The 19,166-nt window shown below is 36.0% G+C and overlaps 2 protein-coding genes across 2 annotated transcripts; both read right to left on the bottom strand.

The window, feature by feature from the left end:
• On the bottom strand, positions 7,756-11,087 carry LOC109724914 (pentatricopeptide repeat-containing protein At2g44880-like). Its single transcript, XM_020253905.1, has 2 exons — positions 8,928-11,087; positions 7,756-8,819 (listed from the first exon to the last, which is right to left on the bottom strand). The coding sequence occupies exon 1, from the start codon at positions 11,085-11,087 to the stop codon at positions 9,309-9,311; it is 1,779 nt and encodes a 592-aa protein (XP_020109494.1). The 3' UTR covers positions 7,756-8,819; positions 8,928-9,308.
• LOC109706665 lies at positions 11,369-14,526 on the bottom strand. The gene is made up of 2 exons (XM_020227608.1): positions 14,391-14,526; positions 11,369-13,649 (listed from the first exon to the last, which is right to left on the bottom strand). The coding sequence occupies exon 2, from the start codon at positions 13,557-13,559 to the stop codon at positions 11,988-11,990; it is 1,572 nt and encodes a 523-aa protein (XP_020083197.1). The 5' UTR covers positions 13,560-13,649; positions 14,391-14,526; the 3' UTR covers positions 11,369-11,987.

The raw sequence follows: 19,166 nt of genomic DNA, 5'->3' as shown, positions 1-19,166 counted from the left end.
AGCCTTTACTGTCGTCCTCCTCCGCTACCGCAGCCAACGAGATAGAGTTTCGGCGGTTGCTAAATGCTTAAATAAGTGTTGGTAAATTAACAGCACTCTTTTAGGTTATAGCGACACTCTTTAACTGTCACTATATACCTAGCGACCCCACATATAGCAACACTTTTTAAAAGTGTCGGTAATTTTAGCTAGCAGCACTTTTTTGACATGTACCTATATTTAAAAGTGTCGCTATAGACCGTTTTTGTTGTAGTGGTACGGATGCATGTGCGCTATGGATTTTGGAGTGGGGGAGGAGGTAGCTCCAAACAACTCTCTTATTTATAGAATTGCTTGCTAGTTAAGCTAAGCTAATAAAAACTAAGCTAAAACCCTATTAGTAAGCTATGTAGAGGAAGTAAGATAAAAGCTAGCTAGTGATGCATTTAATTTTGCATTAAAATTTATAGAAAAGATTGACCTAATCAAGTCAGGCTGAAAATATGCAAATTTTACAAATGGTCTGAAAATTTTCTTAAACTGTTATAACTTTTCTAGAAAAAATTTCTATCATATGTGGCCTATCATAAATGCCAAGGATTCTACAAAGAATCTCTATCATACTTGTTTGTTTGTGCCGCCGGTAATTAGGACATCATAAATGAACACTTGAGGACTCCACCAACCATCAAAATGGAAGGTATATATATATATATATATATATATTTTTTTTGAGAGATAGGTAGCACATTATTCGTTTCGTTTATTTTATCTAAAAATAAACTTAGCTGAAAATATGAATCAACTAAGATTCAAACTTGGGACCTAGGGTACCAACCGCCAAGTTCTTTGCCATTTGCACTAGAAACAGTCAGTAAGGTATATTTATTAGTATCAACTAAATTCACGTGGGCGGTGGGCCACACTTTTTAGGACATCATAACCATTAACTTATTCCAGTAACTGATGACTCCGGAGTGCCGCAAATAACACCCAGCATGCAAGTTCCCTTTATAGAGTCACTCGTGTTAAACAAACCTAAGTTAATAAAAATAAGAGTTAATTACATACAGCTCCCTATAAATATATCAGATAGCAAATATATTTTCTATAAAGTTTAACTTTTCACTTTTATTCCTGCAATAGTCCAGTGATATTAATATTTATTTCTCTGATTTGTTACCGTTAGAGCACAATTTATTTTTTAATTATAGATAAATAAAATGGTATTGTTACCTTTATAAATATATTATTTTAAAAGTTCTAACTGTTAGAATTATACATAAGGTCCTCCCAAAAAATATTTTACTCAATAATATAAAAGGGATAAAAAGATTAATTTAACCAATTTACTAACCAAGGTTAAATATTTTACTTATAGTTAACTATATTTTTCTAACATATCCTAATAATAGGGAGTATATTTGAAAATGTTAAAATTTTTACAGGAATAAAAATAAAAAGTTGAACTTTGGAGGGATATATCGGCTATTCGATATATTTACAGAAAGTTGTATGCAACCAATTCTAAAAACAAAGTCATCCAATTCAAAGGAGCTAAGCTAGCCATGCAGAGGAATCAAGATGTAATTAAGCTAGCTAGTTGCACAAGCCCGCATTAACTACATTGTAAGAGGACGGACGTAGCACGTACGAGAGGATGCATTACTTATTTCTTTGTCAATTTACTTATGTTAATTTCTTTCCCCTCTTCTTCTTTTGTCTACAAGAATATTGGGCGCCAGTCGAAATTCATAGAAACCATTAGATTTGGAATGGGCTGAGAACTAAGAATTACGAAACCATTAGATTTGTAGGGATTTTACGTGGTCAAATGGTGCAGAATTACGATGTATTCCGTTAAAAGTAAAAAAATTTACTAGAGTAGAACACCAAAAAAAATAAATGTTAAAAAATAAGAATTATAGCTTTTTATTTTAAATTGTAGAAAAAATATGGACAATTACTTATATATCTCTGAAAAGTTCTCGACTTTCTTATTTATCTCTCTTAAAAGACTAATATTAAAAATATCCTTTTAAGATTTTAAGTTTTTTCAAATATATTTCTAAAGTTAAATTCTATTAGTAAACTGTTAGCAACTACTATTATTTCTGTTAAATTATTATTTTACCCTTTCAAATATACAGTTCTACCATTACTAACTTTCTTATTTGTCTCTTTTCTTATTTGCCTTAAGTTAGGGAAAAAATAGGTATATTTTACTATTTTTTAACTATTGTAGAAACTTAATACAGGTTTAATTCGAGATGACTTAGTATGCACTAACAAAAAAGATATTTTTAAATAATAAAGAAATATACGAGTATATTAAAGAGAGAGATAAATAAGATTTTCAAAAATTTTGAGAGGAATATAGGCAATTATTCCTAAAAAATAATATGGGAAACTTAGCCATTATGAGTTGAAATGGCCTTTCCGTATGAGAAATTCTAATTGTACACCTAAAAAGGAGTGTAGGATGTACACCTCATCTATCCAAGAATGTGATGTATTTTACTAGTCATATCAATATGACTAGTGGGGTGGGGTATATATTTTTTACCCTTTAAAGGTGTACAACTAGTCTTGCTCTTTCCGCTCTCATAAATAAGTTAATTGTCGAAAAGATGAGAGAGAAAAAAAGAACGAGAGAAAAAAAAGAGGAGAGAGAAAAAATAATAAGGATATTTTGATCAGTTTGCTAAAAATTCGGTCCGAATCTGCAAAATCGAAAAAGTGGCCCACTCTTGCAAAAGCGTAAAACTAGTGGAGATCTCGAAGTTGAAGGACGTAGTGGAGTGAGGCGGTGTCGGTGGTGACAGAGGAGAAAGAGAAGGAGATGCGGAGGAGGAGGAGGAAGAAGAAGAAGAGAAAGAGAAAAAGAAAAGGAAAAAAATGATACAAAATTTTTCTAAAGAGTGCAACTTTGGTCTAAGGAGTGTAAAATTTATTCTAAAAGAGAGTAATTTGTATATCAAATAGTGCAATTTTTATTAAAACAGTATAAATTTTTTTAAAAACAGTGTAATCTTATTTTAATAGTGTAATTTTATCATATTCTTTCTTCTTCTATATTTTTTGAAAAAAAGTGGCCTACTTTTACAAAAGCGCAAAACTAGTGGAGTTCTCGAAGTTGAAGGACGTAGTGGAGTGAGGCGGTGTCAGTGGTGACAGAGGAGAAAGATGAGGAGATGTGGAGGAGGAGGAAGAAGAAGAAGAGAAAGAGAAAAAAAAAAAAAGAAAAAAAATGATGTAAAATTTTTCTAAAGAGTGCAACTTTGCCCTAACGAGTGTAAAATTCATTCTAAAAGAGTATAATTTGTATATCAAATAGTGCAATTTTTATTAAAACAGTGTAATTTTTTTTAAAAATAGTGTAATCTTATTTTAACAGTACAATTCTATCATATTCTTTCTTCTTCTATATTTTTTGATCTTTTTTGTAGAAATTTTTTTTATTTTTTATTTTTTATTATTCTTATTTTTTTTCTCTATATTTTTTTTGTCACCATCTCTCCCTTACTCTTTATCGCAACCACCGTGACGTCATCGTAGGCGGTGAGTTCGCCTCCGACGACGTCGTAGCGTTTCGGCGCACGGTGGAGGAGAAGTCGCGGCGCGGCCTCAGCAGGGTGGGAGGCAAGGAGAGCGGGGGGGTGCACGGGCTAGGGCAGGCTGTTTCCGTCTCCGCCTCCGCTGCCTTCTTCGGAGAGAGAAAAAAAAAGAACGAGAAAAAAAAAAGGAGAGAGAAAAAATAATAAAAGTATTTTGGTCAATTTGCTGAAAATTCGGTTCGAATCTGCAAAATCGAAAAATATGGACCACTTTTGCAAAAGCGCAAAACTAATGAATTTTTTATGCAGATTGACCTTAAAAATAATATGATAATGGTTTCTATTGTTAGCGAGAGGCTTCGCATGGGTGGAGATTGGGTTTAAGTAGTTCATGCACTTTTGATGCAACAAGTTCATATCCACCGTGATAGCAATTCGTTATCTTCTCCTCTGTGGAGGTGCACCATCATTAATTTGATTTATTATTCACACATTGATTGCTCAGTTGGTGCGGGCGGAGGTTGGCTTTAAGTAATTCATGCCTTTTTGGCGCAATATGTCCACATCCACCGCAAAAGCAATTCGTTATCTTGCCTAAATAGAGGTGCACCGCCATTAATTAATGTGATTTAATTATTCGCACATTGACTGTTTCATGTCTCATTAATGTGAGCCCCACTGTAACGTAACGTCTTGATAATACAGCATAATATCGACATACATAGATGTATTGTATTGTACGTTCATAGAATGACTTGATTGACACGCGACTACAATTATGGTAAGAATGCCACATGGATTAAAGATTAGTCTCATTAGATGTATAAATGAGCGAGCCGACTCGCGTTCGACTCGGTATTTGGCTCGCTCGAGCTCGACTCGAAATTAAATGAGCCGAGCTTGAACAAAAAAAAAAGGCTTGAAATTCATTTCAAGCCGAGTTTGAGTATTACTCGGCTCGTTCGAATTATGCTCGAAAAGCTCGAAAAGCTTGAATATATATATATATAGTAGAGCTACTATGCTATCGAAAGTATAGAGATCTGGTGCTTTCGATTTTTTGATTCTTAGATCAATCCCTTTAATCGTTTCTTATCTTTGGATTAATATTATTATTACCTTGTAGGGACCACTCAATCCTAAGAGTATTATTTAATTCTAGGGGAGACCGCAATCATCCCAACCATACAATTTTTAATCAAAGGGTCAAAAATTCAAAAACATCAAATCCTCTATATTTTTGATAGCATAGATAGTTCACGACAACTATATTATACTATAATATATATACTATATATATATATATATATATAACTATATATTATAATATATAGTACCGAAACATAATGTGGCTAACTAAGTTTTCCACCGTTAGATTTACTCTTTTGATCATTTTCATCCGTTAGATCATACTATTCAATGAACCATCCATTCAACCCTTGGAGCCCACATCATCCTAACCGTACATCTTTTAATCCAATGGCCAAAAACTTGGTAGCACCAATGACTTGGTGCTATTAATAGTATAGTAGCATATATATATATATATATAGTTGAGCTAGAATACTATCGATAGCAAACGGGCTACGTTGCCACCTATCTGTTTTCGATGTTAGAGCCTCCAAATCGACGATCGGCACCGTTGAACATGATCTATACTACTTGAAGTGTTTAGAAATCAAATTTCAAATCTTTTCGACATCATTTGCCTAATGATCAAAGCGTTTCAAAATTTGTAATTTTAATAGTCGATATGAGGCGTTTTCTCGTTTAACGGTGTAAAGATATCCAAATCAATTAAATCTTTGTTAGAAAATTTTTTAAACTATTTAAAACAAGATCTATACTCTTGATCTTGATTACAAGACTCCTATCATCATTTTTTAAAGAATATTTATTTTCAGCCGTTCATTTTTGTGTCCACTCGATAGATAAAAAAACAATATCGAAAATGTATGAAATTTGATTTCTAAGCACTTCAAGTGGTATAGATCATGTTCAACGGTGCCGATCGTCGATTTGGAAGCTTCATCATCAAAAATAAATGGGTGGCAATGGAGCTCGTTTACTATCGATAGTATTCTAGCTCAACTCTCTCTCTCTCTCTCTCTCTCTATATATATATATATATATTAAAAAATATATAAATATAATACATTTTAATTATATATAGGCTGAGTGAATAATCTGAGTTTAGTTAAAATTGGGCCAATGTTGTTGGCCCATAAAAACAAACCCAATATACAAATAAAAGAGCAAATTTACTAAATTTATATATTTTTCCTTTCTTTCTTTCTTTCTTTCTTTTACAGAGCTCTAAATTTTTAATATATTTCTCTCTTTCTCTTTTTCTATCTCTCACCCTAAGTGGCCAAGCCGGAAGCCCTCTAAGTTACTAAGTAACATTATATGNGCCCGCCGTTGCCTACCTTGCTATTAATTGTATGCTTGAGAAAATATACAGAATATTTTTAAAGTAAAAAATTATTATTCATATAAAATTTTAATTTTAGTTATATATGATTGGATAGTTTAATCCAATATTTATCTATATAATTTATTTATTTTTGACTCATTTAAATGAAAATGAATAAATAGAGATTGAAGGCGAAAGAAAAGAGAAATATGAGGCTGAAAGATTAGATATTCAACTCATAAATTATTTTTTTATATTATAATATTATATTTCATATAATTATTTTGTACTTTGAACTATTAGACATATTTTTGTATCAAATTATAGATAATGTTCTATACAAATTAAACTATTGATCGTATAATATTAAGAATTTCAAGCGGCTCGTTTAGGGCTTGAGCTCGCTCGACTTAAAATTAGGCTCGCTCGAGCTCGGCTCGAATTAATTTCAATCAAAGCTTGAGCTTAAATTTATGCTCGAAATTAATTTCAAGCCGAATTTGAGCCGAGGTAAGCTCGCTCGAGCTCGGCCCATTTCCACCTCTACTTAACACTGCACAAATTCTAGAGCCCGCCTGCCGACATACAAGTATTCAAGCCCCGTTTGTTCGGCTGTAAGCAAACCAGCAGTGCACGTGAGAAGCAGCAGATCGTGAAAGGATGAATAGTCTTCAATTCTTCCAAACAGAGCACACAAGTTACCTCACACTAAGAATATCTTTAATTTGTTTTTTTGCATATGTCGTATTGTTTATACATTGACAACACTTCGAAATGGCCTAACTCAAGCCTCTATAAATTTTGAAAAGGATTCTGCAAAAGCTTTTTAAATATTCGACTTAAAGAAATATTATAAATTTTTTTAAAAAAATATTGGCAATTAATGATTATCAAGCACGTGCTGTGAATGGAGATCATTCGTTCTCCACCAAACGATCAGATGCGGATGATATTGATACGTATTGGTGGAATTTTGGAACTTAATTTTCTTTTGAGCTTTGTGCTAAACACATGTGGGAGGTTCATGTTGTAAAAGCAATAGCATGTTTTTTGTTACCTTATGAGACAAATATATTTATTAGAGTTTCAATACTAGTACACAATTAAGCTCCGAAAGAGTTATAAAAGCACACTCCCAGTTATAAAAGTCAAAATGGTTATCAATCAACATCAACGAATAATGCTTTGTCCATAATTGTATTCTCGGAATCACTTGTATTCTTAAATAATGACTATTAATTATATGAATAAATTAGGACCTACAAATCATGTGATTAAAACATTATAGGCTGGGAATCGTAACTATTTTATAGGATGCTTTTAATAGAAAAATTAGATAAAAATGTATGAAATTTACTTAAATTATGGCTTTTTTGTTTTACTATGTAATCTCACAAAAAAAAAAATAAAAGCTACGGTTTCGCCACTTAAATTTTAATTTAGAGAATTGCTACATGCAAAACCCCCTTCTTATTCTAGGTTCAAAATGTTTTTTGAATTTTTAATATTTTTTTAAAAAAATTGACAAGATAAGAACTAGTTATTAGTCTTTGAATGAGAGAGTGTACCATGTACACTTCTTTTTGGAATGTATATATAGCAGTGCTCTTTAATTTAGAAATGATTTTATTATTATTCATTGAGAAGTTAGTAAATTTATTAATATCTTTTTAAAAGGTTGAAAATATTATCAATGCCCTTTGGAAAACCAGAAACAATCACAAATATCCTTCGAGGTTAATGGTCCGTCAAATAAAAAATTTAAATACCAATGTTATCCTTAGTATGATGCATGTACTGTCCTTCTCTTAACACATAAAATAGCGATAACAATGATCAATCTTTTAACTTGTTATGAATAATCTCCTTAAATTTTGATCATTGTTGAAACATATCTTTATAACATAATTTTATTCGTTTCTATAAAAAATGCTATTAATTATATTTCAGTTCTTGAAATTAGGTTTATTGTGGAGCTGCAGCTGGGCCAAGCAAAGAACAATGCGACCTAATCTTTTGATCGAAGCCAACGGCAAAGCGCGCGAACACCGGTTGGTCGCACTCCTTTTTAAGTCCTCTGACGGTCTCGCAGCACTCCGGGCTAAGTCTCTGTCTTCTACCGTAGTAGTACTCGAAGACCGAGTGCAGACACCCTACAGGCTTCAGGAGATCTATCCAGCATTCGAGGTGGCGTAGAGGGCTCGGCTTGCGCGGGTGAATCTTTGGCCATTCAATCCACCGCCACGCCCACCACGGCATCCCGTATCCGTTGTAGAGGAACCCGAGGGAGCCAGAGGGGCGGAGGCGATGCCTCGCCTCGGATTGCGTGACAAAGACCGCCGTGCAGCATAGGATCAGGAGGAGCCACGCTAGGATCTGTGATGTCTTCATGGCCAGCTGCAGCTCAGGCTCTTCATGTGATGCCAAACACAAACTTATATGGACTTGGGTTCGTGGAAACGTTCAATATGCCGTTGCCTCAATTGCATGAGAGTTAAATATTCTTCTGCTGCTTACTAGTGAAAGCACTGAAGGATCGATCATTATACTCATTAATCAACAGCACTGTTGGAAACGCCGGGCATGTGAAACAGGAGTTTGGAAAGAAACTGTTTATTTTGCATAGGTAACTTAGGTGATTAAATTCTTTAATCAATGAATTGTTACAAACTAATTATAGATCTTGAATTTTTTTTAAAAAAAACTCATATTTAATTGAGGATTTGTGAGTTTGATCACCCAAAAGTCTTGCTGACCCCTCTTGGAAACCGAGTGGACTGACTAAGATGCCGAATCTTCATACATGCCTGCGGCCTGCCCTGCAGTGACTGCACTCCCGACTGCTCAAAGAGGTTCTCTTTCGGAAACTGCACATAGTAGCACCAAATATTGCATCAAAACCTATTGTTAGGTGTAGTCTGTCATCAAAATTGCTACTGTAGAGTAAGTTCCAGGATTGATATTATCTGTCTCACTAGTAATCCAGCACGAAGAAGTGCCGCCCTGCCCTCAGATGATAGAATTGAATCTGATCTGAAATGAGACTTTCCTGCAGATGTAACTTCAACACTTGCTTTATGAATGAATGTCAGTCACAGCATAGAAAGTCCTTAATGATTCGCATTCTCATGTTAGACAGCGAAGTTCTAGTAGGGGCTCATGCTAGCAAAGCGAAGTTTCTAGCTGTGTCTCGAAAGCCAATTCTCTTTATCTTTCTCATCTGAATTCAAAAGAACACCGGCAGTTCAAGAAAAGTACCCTTATGATCTCAACTTCTCTACCATTTCATCAAGCCAAGTACGTAACGAACTAGTCTCGAGATATGCACAATCTACTGCGATAAATTCATAAGCAACTCAATCCAATTCGACCGAGCTAGACCCCGGCACCTTCCTTGCGCCACTCCGTTTTAATGAACTCCTCATTTCTAAAGCATCAGCCCATCGACCTGCCGCAGCATAAATATTAGATAGTAGAACATGGCAGCCCGATTGCTGAGAAATAGGAAGAAATTCACTCCTCACTCTATCGGCAATATCAACGGCTCTGTAAATCCTGCAAGCACCAAGCAAAGCACCCAACACCATCACATCAGGCTTATAAGGCATGCTTCTGATTAATTCCTCCGCCTCTTCAAGCAAGCCCGCTCGGGCCAACAGATCGACCATGCATCCATAGTGCTTCATCTCTGGCCGAAGCCCGTAAACAGTCATCATGCTTTCAAAATAACGACGCCCCTCATGTACCAACCCGCCATGAGTACAAGCTATCAGGACCCCGAGAAAAGTTATGTCATCAGGGTTTATCCCCGATCTCCTCATCAGCTCAAAGGCTTCAAGAGATTCGTGGGAAGCACCGTTAATGGCTAGCCCTGTGATCAGAGCATTCCAGGAAGAAACGTTCTTTCCGTCCAACGACTGGAAGAGACTGATTGCTAAATCCATACATCCACATTTGGCATACATATCGATGATAGCGGCCCCTAGATTGTACTCATTATCTAGTACCATTCGGTTCCTGTCTATGTAGGCATGGACCCACTTCCCTTGATCCAAAGCAGCAAGGTGGGCGCAAGCGGATAGCACGCTCACCATGGTCACTTCGTTGGGTCTCACTCGGCAGTCTCTCTGCATCTCTTCAAATAGTTTGAGCGCCTCAGAATGGTGGTTAGTTTGTGTATACCCTGAAATCATGGTGCTCCAAGAAACCACATCCTTCTCAGGCATTACATTGAACAACTCCCTAGCTTTGTCAATCTCTGCGTTTAGGGTATATCCTGAGATCATCGAATTCCACGAGACTACATTCCTAACCGGCATTTCATTAAACATCTTCCGTGCCAAGCCAAGCAACCCATGTCTGGCAAATCCGGACACCATAGAATTCCACGTCGCCACATTCCTTTTTACAGGCATTCTATCAAACAGCAACTGTGCGACGTCCAACTCGCCTTTTGCCACATACCCAGAAATTATAGAGCTCCAAGAAACCTCATTTCTCACTGGCATTTCATCAAACAGCTTCCTTGCGACATCCACCGCACTGGATTTCACATACCCGTCGATGACCGTGTTCCACGAGACGACATCTACCACCTCCAAGCTCGAATCGAAGAGCTTCTGGGCAGAACACATGTCGCCGAAAGTCGAGTACATGGTGAGGAGGGTGTTGACGGCGTAGGAATAGGCCAAAAATCCGCGCTTTGTGACCTGGGCATGAGCCTGGGGGCCTTCTCTCGGAGAGTTGAGACTGGAGAAGGCCTTGCAGAGGAAGGGAAAGGTGAAAGAATCAGGAAGGGAGCTGCTGCAGCGGAGGAAGGTGGCGAAGATGGCGACCGACTCAGCGGCGTGTTGGCAGCTGAGGGAGAATGCACGGATAAGTAGGTTGAAGAAGAAGGTGGAGGAGGAGGGGAAGAGGGGGAAGTAGAGGCGAGAGACGGGGCGGGAGAGGAGGAGGGAGGAGGGGAGGTCGGGAGAGAGGGTGAGGAGATCGACGACGCGGCGGAGGGAGAGAAGGTGGCTGAGGATGTCGCCGGAGACGATGAGGCGAGCGAGGAAGGGGCTGAGATGGTGGTGGTGGTGGTGGCGGTGGCTGGCGCGGGAGGTGGAGAGGGGTCGGAGAGGGGTGGGGCGCATCGCGCGCGCTGGGGCTCCCAATTCGGCGGGATTTTGAAGTAAGCCTCCTTATATATGGATTCCCACAACTTTTTTTTTTTTAAAAAAATTGTTGTTATTATTATTATTATTATTATTATTTAAGTGAGACAAATATGATGTGTCCCTCTACAATTCTTCAATGCTCATAGAAAGAAACACATATCATGATTCCAAAAACCCAATTACCATAACTAAGAGTCACTCATAAAGCAAATTATCAAGAACACAAGTTACTGCACCTAGTAACAGAAACCACCTCATCAGCTGCAAGTCAATGCGCTCAATGTTATGAAAATCTGATTCTAATGGAGTTGCTATTTATCCAGTTTTTGAGAGCAAATACAATGAATTCTCATCTAACATTATACATAACTTCGCATTAAAGCATTAATAAGGCTTGCACTCGAGAGTTACTCTTCCTACTTTTGACTACTTCAAAGATACTTGCAGAGAGAAAAGTAACAAAAAAAAAAAAAAAGAACGAAAAAAGGACAATCCATAAGAGAGGATGGGAGAGAGAGGGAGAGATGTATATACTATAAGCATAAAAATGTCAAGAAAAACTCCCCATACCCACTGTTAAATTGGAAGATGGTTGCTGCTTTACATCTCTAACAAGCAGGATTATGTCTTGCGAATTGTGCATCTGTACACGACGAGAAGCTTCAGATGTCTTTTGAATGTCTCGCAGGAAGCAAAGTTCTCGTCGACTGCATTAAATAACAGCTAGCTGGATGATGTGCCATATGGCAGTTCAGCAACCTTTGTTTTGTATTGAATTATAGTTACTCTATTAAATTTATCTGATGGTCTTTGTTTTCATGTTTGCTGTGCCGATTGGCGAAATTGGTCACTCCAAATTGGCTACAGAATGCGGTTTTAGTTCAGAAGCCCCTTGAATTTTATCCTGATTGTTTTTGCTTTTGTGTTTGATGTGCTGGTAGGTACAATGGATGATTCCACTCCTGCTGCCATGGACGGCTTCTTTATAGGACCCAGTGAGTTGAGTTTTCTGTATGGTTTTTTCCTCTTATATGTTATCGGGAACATAAGGCCTTCACTATCGACTGGCGACAGCGGAAATCCATCACTGCCATGATCTCTATGCTTAGGCCCTCCTCGACTGGAAAAATCTGTAAGTTTTGAATGTTCGTTGGCACCAACATTTGAACAGGTGAACAGTTTTGAGTCTTCAGAACCTTTATTATATGGTAAACAACCTAAATCAGCAAAGTTTTGCAAAAAATTCTTTTCTCTTGGACATTCTTCAGTTTGACCAGCCTCATTTGAATACGTACTTGATTTTTGGTTGAGTTTTGAGTGGAGTAACTCTCTTGATATCTCTGCAGTACCATCTAACCTCATAATCTTTACCTTCTTTTGGAAGCTCTGGGAACTTTTAGCTGATCTATCTCGATAAGTGTTTCCATCTCTATCTATTTGATTTACATATGGATAATTCTCGCTGAAATCAAGTTTACCCGGTAAGGAAATGAACTGTTGTGGTGGAGTATGCATCACTCGGACGCTTTCCTCTCCAAGGATTTCAGCTTTTGGTTTTATTTTCAGCACACCTTTAGGAAGTCGCTTACATTGTTCCCACGGCTCCATGGTCACAGGCTGCAAAATCTGATTTTTCCACGAGCCTGTTTCAATCGGCTTTCTTTTAAGAAGCCCTTTTGCCCTGTTACTTGCACTCACTGCTGTGCCATTGAAAGAAGCCGCTGAATTATGAGCACATACCACCCCATCCATGTCTTTTGTCCTCTTGCTCAATATAAAATTGGATACATCTTCTTCTATAGGAACTGCATTGAGGTCAACTAAAGCAGTTGGCTTTTGATTCATTGTTTTGTTCCAAATTTGAATTCTTTCATCAATACTGGTGCTCGGCAGGCAGTTACTCCACAGCTTGTTCATCTCCACAAACTTCTTCACCAAGTCCTCATGATATGATTTTAAACAATAAAAATATCCTTGCCTTTGTAAAAATGTTAGAGCTTCTCTCATTTGAGTAACATGTGGAGAATAATATCCGCCCCTCAAACAATTAAAGAACTTCTCAGTTGGGTTTCCAAAAAAGAGAGAATCGCCATTAAGCAACTCCTTCATTGTAAGACAAAATGTCTCCTGATCCATATCCGGAAGGTATGCCGCTAAGGAGAATCTATCTTCTTCGGTTAAACAGGTATTCCAAGTTTCCAAAGAGAGTATCTCCTTTAGATTGGGTAAATTATAGAGATCATAAGGAACATTGCAAATTTGACCCCCAAACATGACATTTTCACAACCCACCTCAGCAAGTTCGCACTCATCCGAATCATAACAAGGAAAGTTTTGCGTAAAAATGATCCCCTCTTCTGAAAGTTCATCAAATTGACGGTTTTGGGTACCTTTTTGGGCGTAATTATCTCGTCCAGGCCCCCGAGGCCTGATCTTTCTAATGCCCATCGGCGCAAGGGGGCCAATTAGGAATTTTGATATATCATACAAGGGATTGGAACTTCAACTGTGAAACCCTTGTCTCGAACAAAAAGGTGCCTAAAAAGTAGATGTCCAATGATTGAGCCGTTGAAATAACTATGTAACTATACGAGAAGATACTAGCTTACAAAATAAAGGTTTAACATCAAACTCAATGAGAGAAAGGCGGTATCCAATTATGTGCTGATAACCTAACATAAGCCATAATATCCAGCTACACATTGAATGCAATAAGTAACTAAATTGTGCCCATAGCCACATATTGTTTGGGAAAGATTGCAGAGTGATGAGAATTTCGCACCGAACAGCTTCTACTTCTGAATTTAGAATATGAACTAATATTCCTTCTAATTTTTGGGTGAGAACTACATCAAGAGAGAACAATACCTTATTGAATTGAAATATAAGGAATTGAGAGACATTGAGAATCAAAAGTTAAGGCCTATTGGAACACATATGGGTCATCATCAGGTATTTAAAAAACCCTAAGTTAGATCATGAAATTACTGAGATATTCATGCTCAAAAACATGAAACTTCACTGGAATAAGCAACAGAAAGAGGGCAAAACACATACTAAATTCTCCATAACCCCAGTATCCTCCAATTCTTGCTATACCATGGCAACAGCAGCAGCAGCAGATCAAGCAATTGAACAAAAACCCAGACACAATTTGAGATTTTTTAAGGTTTTATACTGAAATTTGCTGGGATTTATGTAGACAAACTAATTAATTGATCAGAATTTAATAATCTCTTTACAATACGAGAGGGGAAGAGAGAGGAATCAGAGAGTTACCTCGCAATGGGGAGTGGTTGTGAGTTAGGGTTTGAAGAAGGAACGGGAGAGAGAAGGGATCCATGGAGCTCTCTCTTCTCCCCATCTCTCTCCTCTCTCTCTCTCTCTCTCTCTCTCTCTCTCTCTCTACACACCANAAAAAAAAAAAAAAAAAAAAAGAGGTTGCTTAAAACAGAAAAATATAAATGTAAACAGCATAAAGCCATCTCCCTCCCTGTTCTAGCCTTTGTGGAAACTTTCCATACACCAGGTCTGCCACCTCATTCGTAAACCATGACACCTTTTCTACTTCCAAATAGACAAGGGGTGCGTTCGTATTGTCTCGGTGTAGTAGACCGGGTCTAGGGAATAACTGCTCCGCGACCTTAGTTGAACGGTCTACAACGCCAGAACTGTAGAACCACCAAATAATTGCGTATCCACCGAGTATAGAACTTTAGAACAGGTTTATTGGTGTTTATTATATGAATCCCTTTTTTAAAAAAATTTATTTAGAGGAGGTTATTTTTTTGTAGGCTTTATCTTCATTTTACTGTAATAGTAATGGGTCTATAATAAAAAGTTTCATCACCGCGCATATATTTGTTTCACCAAAATTAAACAAAAAGTTAAATTATTTTGGATCGTAAATATTCAATTTTAGATTATGATCATCCTGAGTGTCTTTCCATAACAACCTCATATATCCAAAGTTATTACAAAATTTCAACTAATGTTTTCGGTCATGCGACTTTTTGACTTTTTGGTTGTCTTTTACAACCTTTTCATCTGCAATACTAGTCATGCTTAAAGATCCACAAAATGTGACAAGGACACAAGAAGCCATTGCTTTCACTGGAGTTATCAAATAGTTTTTTTTTTTTTTTTTTGAATTTCTTTGATTAGTCGTGTTATGATGTTTTAGTGTAATCTAAGCATCAAAGCCACTTTGTAGGCTATTGCATGGGACATTAATTCTTTATATTGTATTATATATATTTTTTTAAAAAAAGGTTTGTCCCTAACTTCCACAACTCAATGCCTAAATTGGGGAGTGTTTGACTCCCAGGAAAAAATTTGATAAAATATTTTTTTCAGCTAAATACTTTTCGTAATTGAGTTTTCAGATAAAATAACTTTCTAGAGAAAAAAAAAAATAAAAATCTATATCTATTTTTTTTTATTTTTCAGATTTTTATCGGAAAATAAAAATTATAGAAAAAATATTTCTATAACAAAATGTTATTTTCGAAAAATTACTTTTTACAGTCTTTTCAAGTAAGGCAATCAAGGAATTCTAATTGGGCCTTTTTCGGCCCACTGGAGCTTCTTGATAAGCAATAAAGGTTAGACAATGCCTATTTATTTTTCAATTTATGGGTAGATAACACTCTATTGCATAACCTTTAAACTTTACACTCCTAATGTTTATTAGTTATTTTAGTTAATGTGTGTTTTGTCGAAAACTAGCGAAGTACTGCGACGATAAATATTGAGAACCTAACACAAACAAAGATTGGTAAATAATTATGCAAATCAAACAGTTAACAGTAGCAAATTAGAAAAATCCTTTTGGAACATAAGATATTGATCACTATTACTGAAGTGTAACTTTCCCTCTTCACTACTCAAAACAAAATTCCAAACCAAGAAGAAGACATGCATATATTAAGCCAAGGAATATAGATCACATGCAGGGTAATGTCGACCCTTATTGTTCTTAATTATGCTCAAACAATATAATCCCCTAAGCACTTCAATTACAAAATTTGGTGTATATGTTATATACTCATTTTGTGGTGGCATTAATTATTATTATTTTTGTTAAAAGAATATAAGGTTGGTACTTAGTAGTTTATAGTTGGGTGGCCTAATTATTCTTCTTAACACATGCGAGTTATGGCTACTATAAGGTTTCTAGCAAACCTTTAGCCTATTTATTGAGTTGGCTAATTAACTTGTGTGTACATTAAATCCCCTTAAGACTTTTTGTGTAGGAATAGGACATCTCAAGCTACCAACATAATTGCCTAACAAATCATTAAGTGGTTCTAAAATCTTACATAACTTTTTACATAACGTTTTTTTTTTTTTTTTTGAGAGAGATAGGTAGCATACTACCTGCTTCGTTTATTTCATTTAGAAATAAACTTAGCTAGAAATGTGAATCAACTAGGATTCAAACTTAGGACCTCGAGTATCAATTATCAAGTCCTTTGCCGCTTGCGCTAGGGACGGTCGGTAAAAATCTTATATATAACTCAACTATTATATGTACATATATTTTTATAATTCTTTCTCAGGAATTCGTTACAGTAAAGAGAAACAAAAGTATAAGCAGTTAGATTGAATCTCACCATTAAGCATTTAGATACGATTTATTGACTACTAACACATTGGCGTGCTACTTCTTTGGTTGCTAAATATGGTTCTCTCTGTATCTTGAATCTTGGGTTACAAAGATGAATCCCTTGTTACTACCGCAGGATTAGGAAGAAAATGAAGGAAATTAAAATATATATAGGTACATCACAATTAGGTGGGCCTTCTTTTTTTTTAAAACGGAGTAGAAACCGGTGACGTATTTCACCTTTTGTTCTTTAGCCTTTGTTATCTTAATGCTATGTTATGTTATAAAAAATACCACAAAATTTTGATATAATGTAACCCACCAAACTAAAACTTCGCATATACGTTACAAATGCTTTGTTTATTGGATGCTATGTATAATAATCAATCGATTTATCTAACAATTAATTTTTGTTTTTTCAAAAAGATTTATCAGATATTCAATTTGACATGCGTAAATGTGCTGATTAAAAATGATTTTAATTTTAGATTTTAAAATTATTATTAATTTCATATGGAACACCTGAATCATGGCTCATATCATCTCCATTGCCTACACTATTCCAGCTTGTTTTGCTAGGGCTTGGTCCCTGCATAAATAGAAGGTTGAGTTACGGTTTGTTACTTATATGGCAATTTAATAATGGAGACAACGACAAGTACCCATTTATTTAAACATTTATAGTGGCCCCATGTGGCCATGTCCGTATAAGGTTCATACTGGCTGCAGTAACATAAGATTCAAAAAAAGAAAAGTAATTGGTGAAGAAAATGAGGAGTTTTTAATAATTAATAAAGTAAACATAAACATAAAATGTGGTGGATGCAATAGGGTATCTAGAAGCTAGAACAAATTCACAATGGCTTTAGCAATTTCCATTATTACCACACGAACACACAAAATATGTATTAAAAAACACAATATGTTGACGGATGGAGGCACGAGGGATGGCCGCGCAACTAAGTTTTGGAGGCTTCGAGTTTTCTTAAAAGTGATGGTGTTTTATTGGCTCGCCCTTAAAAGAGGCTACTTACGGTTGATAATCTAATTAAAAGAGGATGGAGTGGTGATACGGCTTGTGTTCTATGCGGTTCTGAAGAGGAGACCGTGGACGACTTGTTCTCAGCCTGTGTTTTTGCTAAATTTATTTTTGTGATGACTGTGGAGGGTTGTCAGTTTTTGGGTTCGGGAGACGGTGTCCAAGGGGTGTGGGATAATTGGGCCAGTATGAAAAGGCCGCATTCTACGTCTTCCAGACTTCCGAAACTAGCGGCTTGTTGGTGGATCATCTGGGAGAGCAGAAACGACGCGATCTTCAGAACAAGCTAGCTGGACCCCCTAGGAGCTGTCCGTAAAGTTAAAAGGTTGTCGGAGGATTGGGAACAACTGCTGTAGACTAATCATCTCTCGAAATGACTTGAGTTTTTTTTTTTTTTTTTTAGAGGCTCAGTTGCCTCACTCCTGTAGCCTAGTTCATATTTTCAATGAATGAAGCGAGTAGCAAGCTACCTTATTCTCTAAAAAAAAAAAAAGCATAATATGTATAAAAATTTGAGCAAGTTGTTATTTTACTTGTTAGTTTAAAATTTTAAGATGTTAAGCTCTTTAACAACAATAACAGAATTATTTCAATCATTTATGAAGTAATTTGACAATAGTTAAAAATTGTAACTATTTGGCTTTCTATGAGGATGTGATGGTCCAGCTCTCTAGCTGTTGGTTGGGTACAACGTGGGCCCCACAAATTACCAAATCATTCATGTGCAAACAATTGGTGCACACAGCACACCTAATAGAGGCAAGTATACCCCTTTTTTTTTTTCTTTTTTTTTCTTTTTTTTTTTTTTGGCGCTTGAGAACTAACGTGCCAGTAGTCACGCATCTGCTGAAATTTTGATTCTGATTAGGATATATGAAACCTACACGTTATTAGTAATTGCCGAAGTTAAATATTATGAACGGATAGTTTAAACCCAACGAGTTATTATTACTAACGGGTGAAATTATTATAATTGATATTAGAAACAAATACCAGTCGAAAATGTGAGAGCAAAGTACTACACTTAAATTAGGAATCTAACACCCCAATAGTCTCAACATTACATGCCAGTAATAATAACTGTGCTTACTATTTTGAACCGGTAATTTATATTTAACTTAAGTATTTTGGACTGATAAGTTGAACCCAACGAGTTATTATTGCTAGCGAATTGGATCGACAGTTTGAACCCGACGATTTATTATTGCTAACGGATTGGATTGTTATAACACAAAAAAAAATAAAAACCAATTGTATATATGGTCAAAGCACGTGGTCTCAGAAATCTTTTTGATAATAATAATTGAAAACATCATCATCCTATTACTTTATGTAATTTGGTTATAATTTTAAAATGAGAGTTTTCGAGAATAAAAAAAAGAAGAGATCGTCATGTGGAAAGAGATAA

The sequence above is a fragment of the Ananas comosus genome, linkage group 2 (genome assembly GCF_001540865.1).
Source record: "Ananas comosus cultivar F153 linkage group 2, ASM154086v1, whole genome shotgun sequence".
NCBI lineage: Eukaryota > Viridiplantae > Streptophyta > Magnoliopsida > Poales > Bromeliaceae > Ananas > Ananas comosus.
The sequence above is the reverse complement of the archived record's forward strand: the minus strand, read 5'-3'. Positions and strand labels throughout refer to the sequence as shown.